This window comes from Dioscorea cayenensis, chromosome 13, assembly GCF_009730915.1.
Source record: "Dioscorea cayenensis subsp. rotundata cultivar TDr96_F1 chromosome 13, TDr96_F1_v2_PseudoChromosome.rev07_lg8_w22 25.fasta, whole genome shotgun sequence".
NCBI lineage: Eukaryota > Viridiplantae > Streptophyta > Magnoliopsida > Dioscoreales > Dioscoreaceae > Dioscorea > Dioscorea cayenensis.
This window is the reverse complement of record NC_052483.1, coordinates 1,988,089-2,011,279: the sequence shown is the minus strand read 5'-3', so window position 1 is coordinate 2,011,279 and position 23,191 is coordinate 1,988,089. Positions and strand designations below refer to the sequence as shown.

At 35.6% G+C, this 23,191-nt stretch overlaps 2 protein-coding genes across 4 annotated transcripts; one reads left to right on the top strand and one right to left on the bottom strand.

The window, feature by feature from the left end:
- Positions 1-17,015: 17,015 nt before the first annotated feature.
- On the bottom strand, positions 17,016-19,606 carry LOC120274972. 3 transcript variants are annotated; one of them, XM_039281501.1, is made up of 4 exons: positions 19,384-19,606; positions 18,833-19,245; positions 17,724-18,305; positions 17,016-17,261 (listed from the first exon to the last, which is right to left on the bottom strand). In XM_039281501.1, exons 2-4 carry the CDS (start codon positions 19,220-19,222, stop codon positions 17,256-17,258), a joined length of 978 nt encoding a protein of 325 aa, XP_039137435.1. In that variant the 5' UTR covers positions 19,223-19,245; positions 19,384-19,606; the 3' UTR covers positions 17,016-17,255. The 3 variants fall into 3 exon arrangements, with proteins under 3 accessions (XP_039137435.1, XP_039137437.1, XP_039137436.1); XM_039281503.1 differs by having other exon boundaries at positions 17,844-18,305; XM_039281502.1 differs by having other exon boundaries at positions 17,727-18,305; positions 19,384-19,605.
- A 365-nt stretch (positions 19,607-19,971) lies between these two features.
- On the top strand, positions 19,972-22,504 carry LOC120274977 (cytochrome P450 81Q32-like). Its single transcript, XM_039281505.1, has 2 exons — positions 19,972-20,951; positions 21,787-22,504. The coding sequence occupies exons 1-2, from the start codon at positions 20,025-20,027 to the stop codon at positions 22,426-22,428; spliced, it is 1,569 nt and encodes a 522-aa protein (XP_039137439.1). The 5' UTR covers positions 19,972-20,024; the 3' UTR covers positions 22,429-22,504.
- Positions 22,505-23,191: the final 687 nt, after the last annotated feature.

Below are 23,191 nucleotides of genomic sequence, written 5' to 3'. Positions count from 1 at the left end.
CTTTGTCTCCCTCAATTCTCCTGAGTGAATTGTTGGCAATCTCTGTGCTCTTTGCAATCATGTGGAGTTGATTTTAAGAGAAATCCCATTTTTGCTCTGTATGAGGATGAGGGTTAATCTCTCTTTAGGGGGAGATTATCTACTTAGGAGATCGTCATTAGCTCACAGTGAGGTTTCATGGAGTGTTAACGCAATTATTTGGATGTCTGTATCAGCTTTATGCCTATTCAGTTACTATTTACCTGAGAAATTAGGGTTTAGTATAATTCTGGAAATCTCTCGGTTCAAATAAGATTGTATGTTTAGATGCCCTTTTCCCAGCACTCAACAACCCTAGAAGAATACTACGCTCAAAAATCGCTTTCTTTCATGATTTTTCTCCTGTTATTTCCCGTATTTTCTTCACATCTTCTTTTCTTGTTTACACACAAGTATTTCACTATTTAGCCTTTTTTTCATATATAGAGTTATTACTAGTATTCATTGTCTTCCCAATGGACCGACACTCTACATTTATGCACATTATATTATGTTATCAACATGTACACTTGCGTCCCTATCACTTTTGGATCTTCTAGCTGCAAGAGGTTTAGGCAAACAGTGGATAAGATGGGTTGGTAACATCTTGAGCTTGTCCAAAGCGTATATTATCATTAATGGCACTCCTGATGGCTATGTTCGTTACCAAAGGGGTTTGAGACATGGCGACTTCCTTTCTTCCCTACTTTTATTCTTAGCCATGGATGCTCTTAGTTCTATGTTCGCACATGGTTTATCTTCCAGAGTGCTCTACGATGTTCCCCTTGGGTATCTTGGCATGTATGTCACCTTTAGTTGGCAGATGATCTTATCATTCTGACCGCTAGTGGCAGCGAGGACCTCAGAGTCATTAAGTTGATCATTTTTCTTTTAAAAGGCATTTAAGGTCTCTCTATAAATTTTCACAAAACTTGTCTTGTCTCTATGAGATTCAATTCTCTCTCAAATCAAGGTGATCTAAACACTCTTCATTGCACCTCAAGCTCTCTGCTGATAACGTATTTGGGGATACCGTTAGCTGGAAGGCGACCCAGGAGACAATATTAGGAAAAGTTTATCGCCTTAATTAAATCAAAGCTTGATTTTTGGAAGGCAAGCTTCCTTTCCTTAGGAGACAGGCTCATTTTAATAAACTCCACCTTGTCTGTTATCCCTACCTATATACTGAATGTCCATTTTCAAACTTCCTTCCTGGGTTCTTAGGTCCATCGATGGCATAAGAAAGACTTCCTCTGTAGAATACCGAATATCAATAAAATCAAGTGTCCAGAAATCATTAGAGGTGCTCTTTCATCTAGAAAAGGCATATAGTCATTTTTTGAGGTTTTTCCCTACTTCACTTAATCTGTCATCATTGATGGAGCTTCTCGGGTGTTGTCCGTGAAAGATTCTTGGGCGTTCTCCGGCGATCATCCTCTAACAAGATTGAGAATGGGGTTTTCCTGTCTATTGTCATTCTCTTTGTGTCATGTTGTTTGAATGCTTACTCTCAATTGATGAAGGGCTAATTTTATAGATGTTTGGACATAGTTGAACTCTAGCTTTCTATCTTGTTTGACATTATTTGTGGAATTTAATGAATTGCTTGTTTCTTAATTGCAATCCATGTTATTTGAATCTAATTGCGTCTTTGTATTGCTGCGATCAGAGGGAATTGTGACTAAGTCTAGCAATGGGGTACTTAAGAGAATTATTCTGACTCTATCCTCCTGAGTGGATTAACAAGTTATTTCCGAGCTCTTTTTAATCATAGGGAATATATTTTATGAGAAATCATATTTCTATTCCTGTATGGGATTAGGGATAATCTCTTCGTAAGAGGGATTATTTATTTTAGAAATTCTTATTAATCCACATTGAGATTTCACAGAAAGTAAAATGATTGTGGGGTGGTTGCATCATCACTGTATTGAATCAATTACTATTCACACTTGCAAGAGAGGTTTAGTATTGTCACGCCCCGAACCCGGCTCGCTCGGCCCAGTGCGCTGACAAACGGCCGCACACCTAGAAGGCCTCGAAATATGGTCCAAAGCAGAACATACAATCTAATAGAGCTGTAAAATCAAAAAGTCAAAAACAGAAACACACAAGGTTGAAAATTCCAATTTCAGGTACAAGATGATACTTATATAGACAGAATAACAACTCAAATTTATAAAGGATCAAGATCATAATCTCTCGCTAGCTCACTAAGATGCCGTTGTACTATTTACTCCTGATCTAAAAAAAATTCAACAACAAGATTATGAGCTTGATAGCCTAGTAAGCACCCACTAAAAATATACGGATCATTTTCAGAAATTATAATTTGTCAAAGTAAAAAATCAGAATTCAAATTTATTTCAAATAAACACAAAGGTCAAAACTGAGCATATATGTCCCCCAAACAACTATTGCTAAAACAAAATCACAAAATTCATATATTTACCCTCGGTGACTCGAGACAAAATTTATTAGAAGTCATATTTGTACTTACGGTGACCCGAGCCAAAATTATCAAAGGCCATTATTCTTCACCGACGGCAAGCGGTGGAAAATTATAGTTTATAGAACAAAATACGTGTCGACACGGTCAGTGTTTAACCCCCAGTGACAGGGTTATTGCATAGTTAATTGAGGACTAGTTTCTATGTCAAAATACTTTATGTTCACAAAATAATAAACTAACAAAATTCGGATTGGGCAAAATAAGAGTAATTTGCCAAACAAAATTTTTAGTAGTCGCATGATCCCATTTTATCATAGCAAAATAAACCAATTACTTGAATTCAAACATGAACAGATGATTAAAAAACATATTAATAATAATTAATTAGAAATTAACTAAAATATCTGAAATTCAGAGTTGAAATAATGCATATTTGGATAAGTTGTCTAAAACTTTAGAAATTAAATAACTTGAATTTAAATAATTATTTAAAACTTTCAGATAATTCTAATCCAAAATAAAACATCATTAACTCAAAATTGCAAATAATTTAAAGTAATTCTGAAAATAATAATAAATAAATCAATCAAAATATAAATCAAAATAATCAGTGTTTTTTTTTCTCAGAAATCCCAAAAGTTCACAAAACTAGAACTTTCAAGTATATACATATAATAGGATTTATATGTGGGATACTTACCTGATTAACGCCCAAAAACACTCCCAAATCTTACACAAAATCAAGGATTTTGGCATGGTCTATATTTGGGAAGAGATTCTATTAGTTTCAAAACAATATCTAATGATACTACGAAGCTTAAGAGGCTAATAAGCAATAGTATTATAAAATGAGATTTTTAGAAGGGTACAGATGCAAAAAGTTCAAGCTATAAATCTAGACTCCCAAATATTGATTCTTGCGAGGGTACAATAGCAATTATCCACTTTAAAGGGCATATGAACAATTCCATCACAACCATTGAGCACTAAACCTCTCATAACTTTGTATATACTATTCTAAATCACAAATTTCAAGATCTTGAGAAAAATAGACACCTAAGACTATGACACATCCAAAATTCACATTATTTGGAGTATTATTCAAATTATAGCATTCATTTGATTCTCCAGCTATTTCTGCAAACTTGTAATTCAGACATATACTTTTAAAATATGCATATCTCTTAACCTACAACTCCAAAAGTAATGACATTTTACTAGAAATCTTATAACTCAAAAATGAACAACTTTCTTATTTTTCACCGTATCTAATTCCATCTCTATGATCATCAGAAATGGCCATAATTCTTCAGGTTCTACACAGAAATGTCATCCGAGAAAATTATACAAATAGGGCTATATCTCATAGACTACAAATGCAATAAATCTGAAATTTCGCAAGTATTTAGATAACGTCAAAATATACAACTTTCTTATTTTACTCTCCTCCAAATTATTCCTCTAAAATCCCTAAAATAGGAGAGAGATTTTGGTTATTGTCAAAAACGAAAATCTGAAACCTATCAAATTAAATCAGCTAACAATTCCTTTCTCATGGCGAAAGATTATACCTCAATCAACTATACTTCACATTACATCAAATATATCATACAAAATATCATCCTTGAGACGTGATTAAATCCATAAAAACATCATGGTCAAAGATCCTAAGAGTATGCTTAGGTGCACACATCAAAAGAGGAATAAAATTCCTTCAATTACAAATTGGGAACAAACCCTAGAAACTCAAGGGCTAAATCTAAGGTTTAAAGGTGAATCACAAATAGGAACAAATTTTAGGGTTTCAGAAAGGAAGAAATCTAGAGCCAACAAGCATCAATAATAATCATTAAAATTATGCACAAAGCTCTAGGATCCTACCTTGAAAGAAGCAAACAAACTCTTGAAAAGAAGATCCACTAGTCCTTGCCGGCGGCAACACCATAAAAGAAATGAAAGGGAGATTGGGAGTTTTTTTTTTCTACAACAATAGAAGATCGTGGGCGGTGGAGATGTAGTCAGATCGTGATATTTGGTAACTGCTAGGGATAAGAACAAGGGTTATAAAATTTAAAACAAATCAATGGCTATGATTAAAAAAATTTCCATCAATGGCTAGGATCTAATCAGGCGGTGGGGTCCACAAGTATACTTTAAGAAATCTCTTAATTTAAATAAGATTGCACGATTAAATAACCTTTAAGTCTTGAACTTAACAAAACCTTAGAGGGATGTTATACCTGATTGATTACCCGCAAGTGTACGGGGTCGCCAAGTAATACCTTGAGCAAAAGCCCAAGGATCGTATTCCACGGGGTTAAGGAGCTCCTATTACTCCTCCATCACTCATTTTCTAACCTTACAATTCAAGCATGGTATACTAATCTAATACAAGCAAGATTGTAAATAAAACACAAGTGTAACAACTCCAAGTCAAGCAAGAAAATCACAAGAGCAATGATGATAAGAATAGGCCTAGGGATGAGGATTCCCAAGAAGGGTCATCAAGATATAAGGATGCATGAAAATACATGGCACGGGTGATTTAGACCGACGGACCTCAACAATAGTTCAACCCCAATTTCTCGGCGGCTAAACCCTAATCCCATACAAATGATGACAAGGATCTCTCCTTAGTCATATTCCTACGATTGCATTAAGTGATTGGAGATCACGCAACGAGGACACACTTAACTTAAGTAATGAGCTAATAGGGGTATTTGTTGATGACAAGGATCTCTCCTTAGTCTACATGTACAACTCAAACAAGAACTAAGGATTTCTCCACATAATAGTTCTAGGCATGAAACACAATGAGCCAAATCATAAATCACACCATTGCATATCAAATATAAATGTAGCATCCAAAATACAAGATGAACCCCCCAAGGTTCACCTACATCCGGCGGCCTTGGGGGTCTAGTGTGCCATCATACAAATAAGTATCTCAAACACAACAAAAGCAAGAAGTAAATGCATAAATGACACTCCCTAGTCCGAATGATGAAGAGGAGAGAGAATGCCGGCCGAATGATGCTTCTTCCAGCCCTAGAGATGCCGAATGCTTCTCCTCCTTTGATGATGAGGCTTCCCCTTTAAGTTCAAGCCCTTGATCTTCCCAAGCTTCAAGCCAAACTCTCCCAAATAATGGTGTCTTCGTTTCTCTCCTTCCTCCAAGTAATGGCTGCCAAAAACCCTCCAAAAGTTTGCCCTAGAGTCTCCAAGAAGTCCAGCCAAAAAGTCCCCAATCTTTCTCCAAAATCCCTCTATATACCACTCATCATACCCCCTTCGTGGCCTCTATCCCGAGTGCTATACCACTCCCCATTGCCTCCATCCCGAGTGCTATACCACTCGCTATGGAGCTCAACATTGACACTATTTGGGGTAGGCAAACTCCATCAAGTAAATATCTTCTATTATAGCTACAGTGATCATCCCGGGCTCTATACCGGGCAGCATTGAGGCCGTATGCCATGATCCAAATCCTGACTTGAAACTCTCCATGTGCTACAGTGACAAGTACAGTGACAGCTACAGTGTCTATGCTATAGTGCCACGACTACAGTGCTCCAGCTACAGTACCGTGACCTGGTTTTCTTCTCTTTTTTACCCGAATCATATCCTCGTGTCATCCATGGTGTTCCCGTGCCTTGCAAAGCAAATAACACACGATTAAGCACAAAACGGGCATCAATTCTAATGAAAATACATGCTAGAGGTAACAAATACATACACTCAAATACGTACATTTAGACACTTATCAATACCCGAGCATCACTTCTTCTCCTGATTTCTCTACTCATTTTGTTTCATACTTTTTTCTCTTTAGTTTGTTCACACACACCACTATTTTTTGTTAGGCTAACCTTCGGGATAGTAATTAGTACTAGTATTTTCAATTTTTTCTATGAACCGATACCCCACTTTTATGCACTTTATGACACAATCGGCACATACTCTTACGTCCCTATCAATATAATATATATATATATATATGAAAATGAGATTTATGTTTATAAAAAAAAGCTAAATATTTTATTTATAATTAATTTAAATTTGAAGAAGTTAAATAAAAAAAATTTTCAGTATCATTAAGATGAAAAGTGTGTTGTCACATGTAACTAACTTTCCTTTAAGCAAAAAAAAAAAAAAAACACTTTTTATTTGGATGTAATTTCTCAAAAAATACATGAAAAGGCCAAAGGTTACTTCTTCTTAGAGAGCATTTAGCATAAGATCTAAAATATTACTATAGGAATATGAATTTCTAAGAATGTAGGCTTTTAGAAATAATTAATAAACTTAGAAATACTTCATTTTCTTGTGTGATTTAAAAAAATATTTCTAGGATTATGTTAATAATATTAAACATGGTTATAACACATAGGAATTTTGTATACCCAACCTTTGATGGTAATATACAAAGCTATTAGTTATCAGAATCATGTGTATATGAGAATCGATAGAGACGCAAGTGTACGTGCCGATCGCGTAATAAAGTGTACGTAAGTGCAAAGTGTCACCCCACAAGGAAGGAAGTGAATACTTGTAATAACTCTAAACAAAAAAAAAAAGCCTAAATAATCGAATGTTGTGTGTGTAAACAAAAGCAAGCAAATATAAGAAGATATGGGAAATAATAGAAGAAAAGTCAAGGAAGAAAGCGATGTATGGGCATAGCATCCCTCTAGGATTATGAAGTACAGGACCAAGGTTGCCTAAACATGCAATCCTATTTAAACCAAAAGGTTTTAGAATTATACTAAACCCGGATTTTTCAGACGAAGAGTAACTGAATAGATGCAGAGCTGATACAGACATCCACGCAATCGCATTAACACTCTATGAAACCTTATTGTGGGCTAATGACAATCTCTTAAATAGAGAATCTCCCTCAAAGAGAGAGATTATCCCTAATCCGAATACAGAGCATAAATATGGCTTCTCCTAAAATCCACTCCACATGATTGCAAAGAGCATAGAGATTATCACTAACACTCGGAAGGATTGCGGGAGACAAAGTCCCTAAAGTACCCTAACCAGAGGTATATTCACTATCCTCTTGAATTACGTCAAGTCTATAATAGGTGAGAATTTTTTCTCGTCACGTAGTAATAACAAACATGATAGCTAGGGCTTTTGCCTCGTTAGCAACCAAGCATTAAATCACACAATTAGGCTCAAATTGAAATGATTGCTATTAGGAAAACAATTAAAGCATTAAAGATCCAACAACCAATGTCAAAAGTATAATCCCTAGAGTTCAACTATACCCAAACATCTACAAATTAACCCTCAATTAATGGAAGCAAGCATCCAAAATACAAATAATAGGAGGAAATATGAAATCCATGAATACCCCCTTCTTAATCGTGCCGATAAAGAATTGATAGAGAAGCACAAGGGAAGCTTCCACGCACGCTGCCAAGATGAGCTTGACGGCTACGGCCTCCAATCTCCTTGAATGTGGATCTAAATCTCCTTTCAAATAGCTCCTTTAGCACTGGAGATTCATCTACCTTGTTCCCTAAGTTCGCTTCCAAAAATCACCCAAAAGAAAAGATAAGAATGCTCTAAAAATCCTCATCAGGTCTATTTATACCCAACTATATACGGGCTACTTACGGGCGTAAGGACGTGGCCGTAAGAGAGCTATAGAAGATAGTTAGGAGCCTTATAGGCCCACTTACGGCCATAAATCACGTCCGTAAGGTCTTTTGTTTGTGTTACGGTCTAGCTTAATTACGACCGTAAGCGCTAGACTTTAAACTTCACTATGTTGCTTCTTGTAACTAACCTTACAGGCATTTGCCGTGGTCGTAAACTCCTCTAGATGATCCCTACGAGTGTGAGCCTTGCTCATAAAGTTCTCTGATTTGGCTCTGAATCCCTCCTTACGGGCATAAGCATGCCTGCAAGGTTCACTGGAATCTACTTACAGTCGTAAACTACCCGTAAGCCCCCCAATTTTTTCTTAACCTTTTATGAGTGTACAATGTTCATATATTTCATATCAGGGTTTTGTATATTTCTAGAAACCTTTTGCTTCAAATAGGATTGCATGCTTAGACAACCATTGTTCTATGCCTTATAACCCTAGAGAGATGCTATGCCCAAACATCACTTTTTTTCTTGATTTCTTTCCTATTACCTCCCGTATTTTCTTGTTTTCACTCGCTTTTGTTCTCACACACATCACATAATCTTTTAAGCTAATTTTTAGATTTAGAGTCATTACTAGTTGATAAGCGCCTAAATGTATGTATTTTATATGTATATGTTTGTGAATATTAATGGGTATTTGGATGAATCGGTGCCGTTTGTGTGGTTTAATCATCTCTAGTTGTGTTATAGACTTAGAAGAAACCTAGGTGAGCCCAACAACGTATTCGGGAAGAAATCTACACCAAAACGGCATTTTACGGCCTCAGATATTGTAGTAAGCACTGTAGCACAACTGGATGAAGAATTTATGAATTAAGTCTCTAGTTTTATTAACAGGCAAACTAACGGCCGTGAAGATGGCAGTAAACCGGCTAATGAATTTGTAGTTTACTGTAGCAATAGTACTATATCAGTTCTACTGTAGCACTTTACGAAAATTTCGGCAAAAACCCGAGACTCTTACGGGCATCTTCACGTCCGTAAACTAAACCACGAAGCCATCCCGAAAGCACTTTAGAAGAAGGGTTAGGGCATCCTTGAAGGGGTCTTTGGCCACCCTCTCTCCACCATCATCTTCTAGGGCTTCAAGGAGCTAGAGAAGGCGTATCTGATGGAGCAAGATCAAGGGGGAGAAGAAGGTTGCTATCAAGGAGCTTGCTGGCGTGGTTCGACAAGCTCTCATCACCACCTTCTAGTCAACATTTCAAGGCAGTTTCTTTGGTTTTGTTCATGTTTTATATGTATCTTGAGATTTATATATTATTCATTTTGAACTAGAATCCCAAGGTCACCCGGATGCCGGTGAGTCTTGGGATGAACTTGCTTGTATGGATGTTGTAATTTACTTTTACTGTATTTGGTTTGATTTGTGGTTCAAGCTTTGTGTTCATTGATGTGTTAGATTGCATGAGAACTCTATGGTTAAACTTCTAGGTTGTATTTGGTACGTTGAGTGACCATCGCCCTTGTACTAGATACACTTAGCTTGGAAGGGATTTATATATGAATACACCATGACATCGGGTATTTCGTACCCCTCCAACCATTAGGGATGAACATAGATATTGAGTTTGACTCTAATTAGAGATTTCCCTTGGTTGTAATACAATCATAGGAGGATTTGGACCCAAACTAATACTTGTATGGGATTAGGGGTTATTGCCGTGACCATCGGGTAACCTACTTTTTGATGTCTCTTGGCCCAAAACCACCACTGTCTTTGTAATTCTAACATCTTCTAACTTTAGTAGTCCCGAAGGGATCCTCGCCCCGGGGACCTCGCTCTTTCATTATTAATTACTTCCTTAATGTACTTATGTGGTGTGCCTTAGTCCATTTTCTTATTTTGTTTTAAACCTATTTTTATTATACTAGACAGTGTCGTCTAGGCGGTAGTAATAGCAGCTCTTGGGACCCTAAGGAATACGACCCTCTCGTGCTTGTGCGAAAGATTTATTATTTGACGACCCGTGCGCTTGCGGATCTCATCACTAGTGCTCACCTTCTTCCCTGTGGACCAACACTCTACGCACATTTTATTACGTGATCGGCACGTACATTTGCGTCCCTATCATTGTTATTCAAATAATGCCGAGAGAGATCCAACTTCATCATTTGATGTATGAAATGCTTCTTTTGGCTATCTCTCGTCTTGAACTGGTGTTCTAAGCTTGAGAATTCAAAACACACATATTTAGTATCGAATTCCACAATATAACTCTAATTCATGTCAAATGAGTATATAAATTGATAGAATATATATATATATATATATATATATATATATATATATATATATATATATATGAATATTGTACACTAATCAAAAATAAATGATTTTTGAAAATAATTTTTAAGTTTTATTCCAAACATGGGAATAACACATCCTCTAATTTAAATTTAAATTCCCGTGAATATTAGATTAATCCTAATACAACCATTGCCCACATAAATATATGTCATTGTCCACATAAATATACGTATGAGATTGGAAAATTATTTTAAGTTCTATTAAGCACCTACAAGCTTAAACATTATTTAATTCCCGTGATACCACAAACAGATTATAATACAGGATTTCTATTTCAAATTAGACCTAAACCAAAGTGATACTGACTTATTCCTGATATGACAACCATGCATGTTTAAACAAAAAATAATTATATTTCCTTGATCCTGATTTATCCGGGGCTTCCAACTCCGCCGATAATTAAAAATGAAAGCAATTAACAAGATTTAAACTAAAAATTATTCATGGACCTCTATCTTACATAAGATCAATTAAATAAAAGCAATTATACTCAACAATTCCAATCTTATTAGATCACTGCTTGCGTGGATTGGAAAAGTGGAGGTGACATGCATGTACCACTTGCCAACAACTTCTAATATCAGGTTTGAAATAGCCTACTATTATTGTCGTCGTGGTCATTATTATTATTTGATAAAATAGGAAAAATTATAACTATAATAAAATAAAGAATATATACGCATATATAAACCAAAACTTATCATTAATGGTGATTAAAATATTAAAAAAAACATGAAAAATATAAATAAAACAACAGTGAAACCGTTTAAATAAGCAATGACACAGATCGAACTAGAGTCATTTAGTTTATATTAATTTCAAACTCTATAGATTCAATATGATATCCATAAGTTTTTTTTGGGAAAATTACTGTTTATTCTCGATAATTTCAAAACTTCCCAAACAGCCCCTGTGAGTTTTGCATACCTCAGACAACCCTTCCTTTATTGTTTCACTTCCTTTTTACCCCCTGCATTATGAAATTCCATCATTGCCCTTAAATCTTTTTGCATACATTTTTTTCATTCTTTTTTGCATTCGTTTTTGCATGTACTCATTTCTTAAACAAAGAGCTCATTTTTTTAAACAGAGAACTCATTTCTTAAACAGAGAGTTCATTTCTTAAACAGAAACCTCATTTCTTAAACAGAAAACTCATTTCTTAAACAGAAACATCATTTTTTTAAACATAAAACTCATTTTTTAAACAAAAACATTAATATTTAAACAGAAAAACAAATATTTACATGATAAATTAATCCTGGATATAAAACCAATTAATCTTGGCCACTCGTACATATTTAAATAGAAACAACGATATTTAAGCACTTTTTTAAACGTAAACGCAATATATTAAACAGAAACATCGGTAGTTAAACAAAGACAAACAAGCATATAAACAGAGAACTCATTTTTTAAACAGAGAACTCATTTTTTTAAACGAGAGCTTATTTTTTTAAACAGAGACCCTCATTGAGTAGGGACATTGAGTATCTCATCGTCGCCGATCTCGCTGAACGCTGAGTGCTCGAGCTCCGGATCCGGCGAGCGATCTCGAAGGTGCCTCGCTCATGCTGGGGTCTTAAAGGAGAAATCTTTATCGGCGTTGGCGATCCGGTTGGCGACGTTCCTCGGCGGTCGGAGTGGTGAGGTCTTCGGTGGCGACGTCGGATAAGACGGGGCTGAACTTGAACGGAACCATTCTCGATTGCGGAGACCGCAACATGGATAGCAATAGGGTTAGGGTTAGGGATCATTCCGGGGTTTGGATCCATGGTGCCTAAGTCGGTGACAGGAACGGAGGGAGGAAGCGGCGCCGATGAGGGTTCGATCTCGCCGTCTTCGTCTTCGTCTTCATCGTCTTCCCTGTCGTCGACCTCATCTCTTTCATCTTCTTCGTCGTTGACCTCGGGGAAGACCGCATGCTCCTCGTCGTCGAGCGAAGGCATCGAAAGGTTGCACCTTTTTCTCTGAACATGAAATCCCATTTTTCATGCAACGTGACTGTGATTGTGAGCCGCATGCTTTGTCTCACTGGCCCAGTCCAACTGCAATAAAGAGATTTTGGGGGTGATAAATACACCACAAAAAACTCATTTCTTAAACAGAGACCTCATTTTTTTAAACAAAACCCTCATTTCTTAAACAGAAAACTCATTTCTTAAACAGAGACCTCATTTTTTTAAACAGAAACCTCTTTTCTTAAACAGAAAACTCAATTTTTTAAACAAAAAACTCATTTTTTTAAATAGAAAACTCATTTTTTAAACAGGAAACTCATTTTTTAAACAGAACCTCATACCTCATATTTTAAATAGAAGCTTCATTTTCAAATAGAAACTCATTGTACCCAAGGGCATTATAGTCAAACCCTGTCACACTTGCCATAACTTCCCACGCAAGGGACAATTTCGTCCAAAAAATTCCAAATTAACTCTATCAATCACTATTAGATGTTTGGGGGGTTTAAAAAATCATTGTATTCAAAAGGAAGGGGTTTTTGAGGAGTGCAAAACTAACGGGGTGTTTTTGGCAATATTGCAAACTTACAAGGTGTTTTTGACAATTTCCACGTTTTTTTATCATAAAGTGAACTTATCATTAATAGTGATTAAAATATTAAAAAAAACATGAAAAATGTAAATGCAACAACAGTGAAACTGCTTAAATAAGCAATGACATAGATCAAACTAGAGTCATTTAATTTATATTAATTTCAAACTCTATAAATTCAAAATGATAATCATATTTTTCTTAATCATAAAGCAAATTGAGAAAATCAAAACACAATCACAAAATAAATTGAGGAAATCAAGACTGGGTATAAATAGAAATTGAAACTACTGGCCATTATATTGCTTTTTGAGCCTGTAATTTTATGATAACCTATTTTTCAATCAAGTACAACAACGGTGATAAAAGTGATAAAGACCTAAGCATATAATTTAAATTTTAAATATATATATATAAATAATAATTTTTTTTTTACATATCATTTTTTATTATTTTACATGACTAAATTCAAAGTTCATGACCATAAGAGAAATTTACAAAATAAATTAAAAAAACCTTAAAAACCAATCACAAAAACTTATATAAAAATTACAAAAATTTATGTGGCTTTAAGGAAATAACTACAAATGTAATTTTCACTTGTGGCACCACTATAAATTGTGCTCTATGGCTTTGTTTGGTTGGGGGATATCCCAATATGGGATAACATGGGATATCCATATATGGGATTAGATTTCAAAAATTTTCAAATATGTTTTGGAGGGAACAAGGTGAATACTTGGTTATTATCTTATCCTTTTTTACTAGAAAAGTAATGATATTGTATAAAGAAAATGACCGTAATACCCTCACTTCTCTTGGGGTAATATCTATCATGTGTTTAATATAATAATTAAAAAATATATAAATTAGTTATTAGTTATTACCTTCATTAATAATTATTAATTCAAAAATAAATAAATAAATAAAATTAAAGACAAATTTTTGCACTTTCTTAATAATGAAAACTTTTAAAACATAGAATACACGGCATATTAGGATAACCACAATTGTCGAGCTATACTATCTCGGACTGACTGACTTGTGCCACGTCCACCATCACTGCTTTGATGTGGTCTTCCCACATTCGGATAGCTACCTTCATCGACATGACGGTTCTGATCTTGCTCCAAGTTGGGATCACGGATGGTGTGCTTGCATAAATAATTGTGGATTACGGCAGCATGCGATGACAATGTCGCGTATGCGTTTCTATCGAGAAAGGTGCTTGGGAACACGCAAGATCTTGAAAGCGACGCTTAAGAAGACCAAAAGCCCTCTCGACAACATTCCTTAGACGAGCATGACTATGGTTAAATTTATCCTTCATATTACGATATTGTGTCCGGCCACTAGTAAACTGAGCAAGGTGGTATCTCTCTCCCCTGTATGGTGCAAGAAGGCCTGTGGTGTTGGCATAGCCCGCATCAACAAGATAATACTTCCCTACAAGGCACATGCAAGTTTTGATTTTGGCACGGTTCACTAACTACAAATGTATTATGTATGACTGATTCATCCATAACATTACCTTCCGGGATTGAGAAACTTCTATCGTCCAAGCAAGACTGCATTACTCTCATGTCTGCTGCCGATCCCTCCCAACCTGCACAAAGGAACTGGAAGTGCATATCGAAGGACACAACAGCCATTACATTTTGACTAATCCATCCATGCCTGTTACGAAATCTCTCTTGTATTTCTTTGGGAACAATAACCGGCACATGGGTTCCATCTATTGCTCCAAGAGCGTCCTACAAGCATTTAAATTTGCTTAAGTGGTGACACACAATTTCAAATATACAACACACACTCATGTTACCATAAAGCGGGGTATTGCGGACCCGTGGATGAGCGGTTCATCTCCACTGAGCGGTTGGATCATCTCATTAGCCAAACTGTAATAGCACAAAGTACCATGTGGAAATAACGGTCGATGGTCTCGAGCTATCTTTGGAGCGCTCGCATGCTACTCTATTTGGTCTTTGCATGTCCCACAACGATCATGAAAATTGCCGATTGTTCCTCAGCGAGATCTGATTCGACTCTCTGCGTAGTAGGCTGCGTGACTCAAGTAATGCCGCAAGTTCCCTAAATACGTGTGGCTCCATTCGAAACACGTTATATGCCCTTCTTGGGTGTCCGTCCCAAAATGTCTCTAACCAATGTAGAACACTGCGAATGGTCGAGTGTGTTGTGGTTGCCTCATCCTTATGTGGGTTTCGCTGATAATGCCAAGAAAAAATTTGAACATTAACATGGGATATATAATTAAAAAGTTTTTAAATTTCTTACCATTTATCCCATTTGAGATAGAAAAAAATAAAAATATAATTAAAAAAATTGTTTATATTTTTTTCATATTAACAAAAAACTATTTAACAAAAACTATTCATAAATCTTGAATGGTTCATATAAAAATATAAAAAATATAGAACTGTACAAATCATAATTTTTCTACATGAGACTCTAGATAAGGCTATACGTGTAATTTCATGTTTTTTTGGAATTATATATAGTTTTTAAATCTCAACCATAATTTATATATAACTAAGTTGTTTTTTTAAGAAATGATATTTTAAAAATATCATTTCTTCAAAAATAAAAAAAATCTTAGTTAATAATTTTTATATATATCAATCTAATCCAAGAACATCATTGTTGAAGTGTCAAATCAACAGGACCACAACTCATATGAATCTTTTATATCAGAATAATTAATTTTTGAAATTATAATATGAAAAATCTCCAAAATAATCAATTAAAAAAATGATAAAAAAAGTTTATTTAATCATGCATTTAATAATAACGACGACATAAATATGATCAAATAAGTAATTCTAAGACAGCTAATTAATTAATCACAGACACTGTTTTTCACATTATTAAAAAAATATATTCTTCAAAGTAAAAGAAATTGGTGGATTGTAAATTGGGATAATTTGTTATAAATATTCAAGTTATTCAATAAATGATTTTTAAATTTTTAGAAATTAAAAATAAATAATCATTTATATTTATATTTATATTTTCCTGATATTTCTTAAATTAAAAATATGGGAAAAATCTAATTTTAGATTTTAGTAAATTTTTTTTTTTTTAACAAAGAAATGGTCTCCACCAGGCAGTGATTTCATGATTTATTGGCAACAAGTCCATGTATAGGGTGTTAGTATTATATTTACAAAGTAGGTTTAAACCTTATCTAATACAAAATTGTGTATACACTAACAAAATTAAAGGTCTTTAAAATGAAAACCCTTTTTGAACTACTTTCTTTATTAGCCACCTTTGGGAGATCCATTAATTAATGATAAATAGATTATGCATGTTTTTCATTTTGCTTTTGGACTGCTCATATCTTATCAATTCTATTCCAATCTATAATGAACATTATTTGAGAACTTTCAGATTATACTTACGTTTAAGACTTGAGTATAATAAACCCATAACTAGTTCAATGAAAACCACAATCATGTTGAGAGTAAGTAAATAGTTAGTTCATTAATTTACAATGGAAGCAAGAAGAATGGGAGATCATGTAATAGCTACTTAACTTTGTTAATCACAAGCAAGCTTAATTAATGTACTAACAAACGAAGAAGAAGACATTAGTTTTAGTGAAACAAACTTTTCATTCGCCAAGCTGTCCCGCAACAAACGGATTATCATGCCTAACTCCACCTCTTCCTCTTCAAACTCCTCCTCCCATGGCCTCTCCATCATCTATGCTGCGCATTCACATTTCTAGAATTGCTTCATATTTATTCCTTCTTGTTGCTTCACATTCCAAACAGAGATAAAGATAGAAAATGCATTCATCATGTCCTGTTGATTCACATTACTCCTGCACATCTGTTTCAGTACAAGCTATGCACACAATAGCAAGCTATGCTCCAAATTTTGATGTCATCCTGTAACAACTTTGAAAAGGCAACTGTACAATATATATTACACACACAAAATTGAGAACCAATAATTTCCCATCTCAAATAATTGTGCTATCCATTTAAATACTCCACAACAAACAATGCATATCAGAGTACCCAATTGTAGTTGTTACATAAGCATAATTCATTATTCAAAAGTTCAGAACATACATATCAATTAGTTCATTACTTACTGCATTTACAAGAATTCATGAAATACAACAAATGCACTAGCATTTGTTATATAGATAATGTCCATACAGAACATATATTCTCAGCTTTTGAAACATCAACCCGTCCAAGAACTTCGAGCATAACTTGGAAACTACTCCTGAATTGGGTTTAAAATCATTAGTAAAAGCAACTGCACATAATTTGGAAACACATGCATATATTTCAAAAGCACAGTCTTAAATATTTACAATTAATCCTAACCAAAACCAATTGCATATAAAAACCAAATGGAAACACATGCATATCTCCATGTGAAGACAATTTTTGTTGGCAAGAATACATGTCTATAGAATTGAATATGTATGATTGATATGTCTAAAACTAAAACTAAGTTTAGCACAAAAAACCTAAACAAAAAGTTGTTGGTGAGAGAATAAAAAGTGCATAAAATAAGATGAATGGAAAGGTGAGGCTTTTGCTATAACTCTTGCAAACCAAGTAATGCATGTACATAGCTTGAATAACCAAATTAAACAGAATAGGTACAAATTAATATACAGTGTTTCATTATATTGTTCTTATATAGAAAACTCATGAATTATAAGTAAAATTCTACCACTACCTGCTGACGGAATTCCTTCATACGTAGACTCAACCAACAATCTATAACCGATTGTCGCATAGTCATGAAGAAAATCCTATTTTCACGCGATTTCAATGCCTCGGCCGCAACACATACCTCCACATCACTGACTCCCGGCATAGAGGACAATTTCTCCATGCAAGTCTTAAAGGAGAAACTATCATCCTCTTCCTTGCTTTGTTCCATGATCTTGCTTCTACGATCACTCAAAGATATTAATCGATTTAGCGCTTCCACTGTGTGGTCAGAACTTTTCTTCTTTGACACACTAGGATTTGGATGATCTAATTGTTTCCTTTTAGTCATGGATGAGGCATTGTTGTAAGAAACTTTCTTGCCCGTTGAATGCGATGGGATTGTGTCCTTGTCAACATGAAGAACAAGACTATCTGATGAACCGGATCCCTCGTCCAAGTTAACAACAAGATCATCGGCTCTCACCGAGCCACCCGTGTGGCTAGCGTATTGCCCATTTGCGGTGGATGAAGCCACAAGATCATGGATCTTCAAAAACAATGGGAAAGGCTTATCTCGGCAAACTTTGTATTCCTTGTTGAGCTGCATGATAGCTTGCAATTATGGCTTAATGTAGGAAGGGCGAATACTTGACTTGGTCATGTAATAGTGACTCAGAGAATATATTCAATTAGGTACAAGCAAAATGATTAGGATCTCTACTGCTGGGCTTCATTTTTGGTGATATAAAAGATTAGGATCTCTTTAAAGAAATGAAACACTTGGATTTAATAAGTGGGCTTTGTTATCAAACCCATCTTGCATCTTATGAACCACATTTGTGTGGCTAACAAAATCAAGAGGCACGGTTTTCATATGCATTTTAGGGTGGTTAAAGTAATGCAAGCTAATAATTACTGAAGATTGATCACAATTCCATGATGTTGTATAACCTAACTTTCTACGTGGCTTCTCCTATATATTGTTGTTTTGCTTATGCTGAGATTTTATATTCGACTCAGTCCAAATGGCTTATCAAATTTACGAATTCTTATTTGTTTTATGCATGTTTGAGATTCCATTATTGCCAAAAACCTATCATTGCAAGAGAAGATACAAATGATGCTTACCTTAATAATCTCCTCCCACACCATTGGACAACCAGGGGTTGGTCTTTGAGTGTCAAAATCCCATGACCATCCACTCTTACCAACCAATGACGAATGCAACTTGTATAGCTTCTTCAAAGTCTTCCATCTACCTTTCAACTGGGGCAAAGTGGTGTCTTCTCTGGTCCTTTTTTGGTACTCATTCCATATTCTGAACCATGCTTCCGGTCGAAAGGAACCTGAACACACACCAGGCTGCTTGCTTTCCTCCAACAATAGGTCAACTAGTGCTTCATCACTAGAAATCGTCCAGTTATTCCTGCGCGGCAACCTCTGCACATCTTGATAGGAACCTACATGTTCTGGATTCCCTCCAGACACTGGTTGGCTCCCTTGTCCTGTGCCCTCCATTAAAATTGGCTTCGCATGATACACTAGCAAGTAACAAAAGAAAGGATGAGAAACAAGGTACAAAATTGAATAAGTTATCTTTGGAGACAATAATTTATAAAAAAAAAAACAATTAAATCAGAGAAGAGAAATCTTTTGACAGAGGATTTCCATAAGCATACCTTCACCCAAGCTTTGCTTGTCGACGGTGTCACTCCCATCCAGGAATCGGTCCGTCGAAGCAAGCTAGACAGTGCAACACAAGAGGGTGGAGAGGAGGAGAGGTGGGATAATATTTCTTTGTGTAGATTGGGAGATGGAGAAGAGAGGGATCGGGAGAGAGTCACAATGGTCTGCAGGTGATGTAGCAAAGGGAAAGCGATGAAGGTAGGAATTTAATTTGGTTTCTTTTGTTAATCATGTATTTCAACGGTCAAGATTTTAAAGCATTTGTTTGTGTGTTAATGGGTAGGTCCTGATGAGCATGTGCCTTCTGATAGTGATCCATTTCAATTCATAAGTCAACAATGGGGGCTCAAAGCATCTCAACCATTCATGGATTTTAAAAAAAAAAATCCGAACACATGGGTTCAGTTAATAATTGGGTGAGGGTTATTGTGGTCTTTTCATTTTGGAACAATTAATACTAACTATTGTTTTAAATTAGGTTTAAAATGAATTATTATTTTAAATTCATAATTAATACGAGCATGTCTTGTCAAACTTTGGAAATAGTTAAATTGGGGATATCCCTAGTGATATCTTCAACCAAACAGTGCCTATATGTCATAAGTCATTTGTGTTAAGTCTTCAATTCTATCACATGGCAGACTTCTTCTCCATAGTCATCATCTCCTCCATCCTTCTCCTTCCTCTTCTTCTCCATCTCCTCCTCAAAAACCCCAACCCTAACCCTAATCCACCAAGCCCTCCTGGTCTCCCTATCCTTGGCCACCTTCATCTTCTCAAACCTCCACTCCACCGAGCACTAGCCCATCTCTCAGACATCCATGGACCCATATTTCTCCTCCGTTTCGGCTCCCGCCGTGTCCTACACGTCTCCTCCTACTCCGCCGCCGACGAGTGCTTCACCGTCAACGACATCACCTTCGCCAACCGTCCTCGCCTCCTCTCCGGCAAGCACCTCGGCTACAACCACCAAACTATCGTGTGGGCCCCCTACGGCCCACACTGGCGCAACCTCCGCCGGTTAACCACCGTCGAACTCCTCTCCACCAACCGCCTCCTCTCCTCCTCCCACATCCGCTCCGACGAGGCCATCTCTCTCGTCAAAACCCTCCTCCGTGACTACTCCGGCTCCGGTTTCCACCTCACCGAGCTCAAGACCAAGTTCTTTGGCCTCGCTTACAACGTCGTCATGAGGATGATAGCCAACAAGAGGTACTACGGTGACGCCGATGAGAGCTCGTCGGAGGCCGGAAAGGAGTTCAGGGACATCGTCAGGGAGTCTTTCAGAGTCTCCGGCACGTCCAACGCCGCTGATTTTGTTCCGATCGTGCGGTGGCTTGGTATTGGAGGACATGAGAGGAAGCTGAAGAGACTGAGGAGGAGAAGGGACCAGTTCTTTGATGGCCTCATCAACGAGCACCGGACGGCGAAGAAGATGACCGGATCCCAACACAGCGAGGGCTCGCCGGCGGAGAGATCAACGGTCATCGACTTGCTGCTCTCCATTCAAGAAGGTGAACCGGAGTATTACAACGATGCCATCATCAAGGGGATTATTGCGGTATGGTCCTTTTCAATTTATATCTTCACTTATAAGAGAAAGAAATTTTAGTTTTAATTATATAATATTTATTCTTCACACTAACTATGAAAATTTAAGCTTGATAGAAGACAATCGATGCTAATTAATTAATATTATTATTTAATAAAGATAAGTAAACATTAGTCATTGGTTAAAGCTCCTTAATTTTGTTCGTATAAAAGTTTCTGAATTTTTTATTTTTATTTTTATTTTTATTTTAATTTTGAGAAATTGCGTGAGCTACTTTTTTTCCTTTTTTTTGTTTTTTTTTTTTAATTATACAAAAGTGGCACTTTAGTCAAACCATTACTGCCAGCACCACCACTCATGCTCACACCATGACATTTCTATTAATTGGTAACAATCATTATGTTGGGCAGGGAGAAAGGACAATAAGTTAAAATTTTGAAAATTTAAAATTATTTTATATTGATAAAAAATTTAAATGAACTAAAATTTAACTTAATTGATATTAATCAGATAATATTTTAAATTAATAATTTATTTTTTAATCAATGAAAAGTATTTGTTGATACAAGGTTTCTAGAAAACCACTGGTAGTACACAAACTCCTCATAAAGTGGGTAAGAGGCGAGGGTTTAAAATTTTTGCTTTTTTATCATTACTATTTATATACTGTATATTATTTTGATTAATATTGTTTATCAATATTAATTTTTAAGTTATTTTTTTTAAAATATTGGTCGACTATCTAACCTCACACTAAACAAGCTGAGTATTAATTTTCAAACTCAATAATATTTTAATTCAAAGTTGAAATAAATAACTGCTTAGTTATACTCAATGGATGCAGGCGATGTTGATAGCAGGAACGGACACATCAGCAACAACAATGGAATGGGCAATGGCTCTTCTCCTTAACAATCCTCAAACCCTAAAAAGACTTAGAGACGAGCTTGATGCAAATATAAAGCAAGGTTCACTATTACAAGAAAGTGATTTCTCCAAGCTCCCATACTTGCATGCAGTGATAAATGAGACACTTAGAATGTACCCGGCTGGGCCATTACTAGTTCCACATGAATCGTCTCAGGACTGCACTGTGGGTGGCTTTCACGTTCCAAGTGGAACAATTCTACTAGTCAATGCATGGAAAATACAAAGAGATCCAAAGTTCTGGGATGAGCCAAATAAGTTCATGCCTGAGAGGTTTCTTCGAACAAATAGTGAGAAGAAGAGTGATGAGGTTGTTAAAGAAGGGTTGAAGATGATACCATTTGGGGTGGGGCGCCGGCGATGCCCCGGTGAAGGGCTGGCGATGAGGGTGGTGGCGCTGGTGGTAGGGACTCTGGTGCAATGTTTTGAATGGGATAGAGTTTGTGATGGAGAACTGGACATGAGTGAAGGAGCAGGACTAACGTTGCCTAAAATTAAGCCTTTGGAAGCCATATATAAGCCAAGGGAATCCTTGGCTAGTCTTCTCTGCCAACTTTGATTTCTCATCTTGTTTTAATATTATTAAAATAATAAAATAGGATAGAGAATGGTTAAGTTATTTAACTTCTATGCAAGAGTTTTAAACTTTTTTTTATAGATGGAAACACAAAAAAATAAAGTGTATAACATAATTTATCCATTTTATAAAACCAATATATATATATAATAAATAAAGGTTTTCTTGATATGCATTGTATTTTGATATTGGGTAGAAAAATGAATACAAAATTAATAAGCTTTTATTTTACATTAAGTTTGCTTTAAAATAAATGTGGCAATTTTATGATAAGTGCTATGTTATAATTATCTTATGGTTAGATTGGTAAGAGTTAGGATTTTATCCTCACATGCTAACCAGCAGAAGAGAGTTATTTTACTCGGACATTCAAATCAACAAAAAGGTGGATATAGTGAGCTACGCATACCTCTATCCACGAGAAACTTATAGTACGAAAGAGCTACAAAATTTTTGTTGCTTTCTAAGGATCAAGTTTTCATGTCATCTTGATCACTAGTACAGTCTGGTAATAACGACAATATTGGTTGAATTCAAAAGAGGAAGTTGTTCTAAAAATTATTTCTTGAGAGGTAAGTGCCTGCTTGAATTGTCTGATAATAATCCAAGAGAAGATAAAATCATTGAATTGTTCTAGAAATTGAAGCTACTATCATGTTGCTTTTTGAGATTGTAACTTTGTGTAGGCTATTTTCCAATCAAGCACAACAACAATGGATCCAAGTGATAAAGACTAGGTTACTGA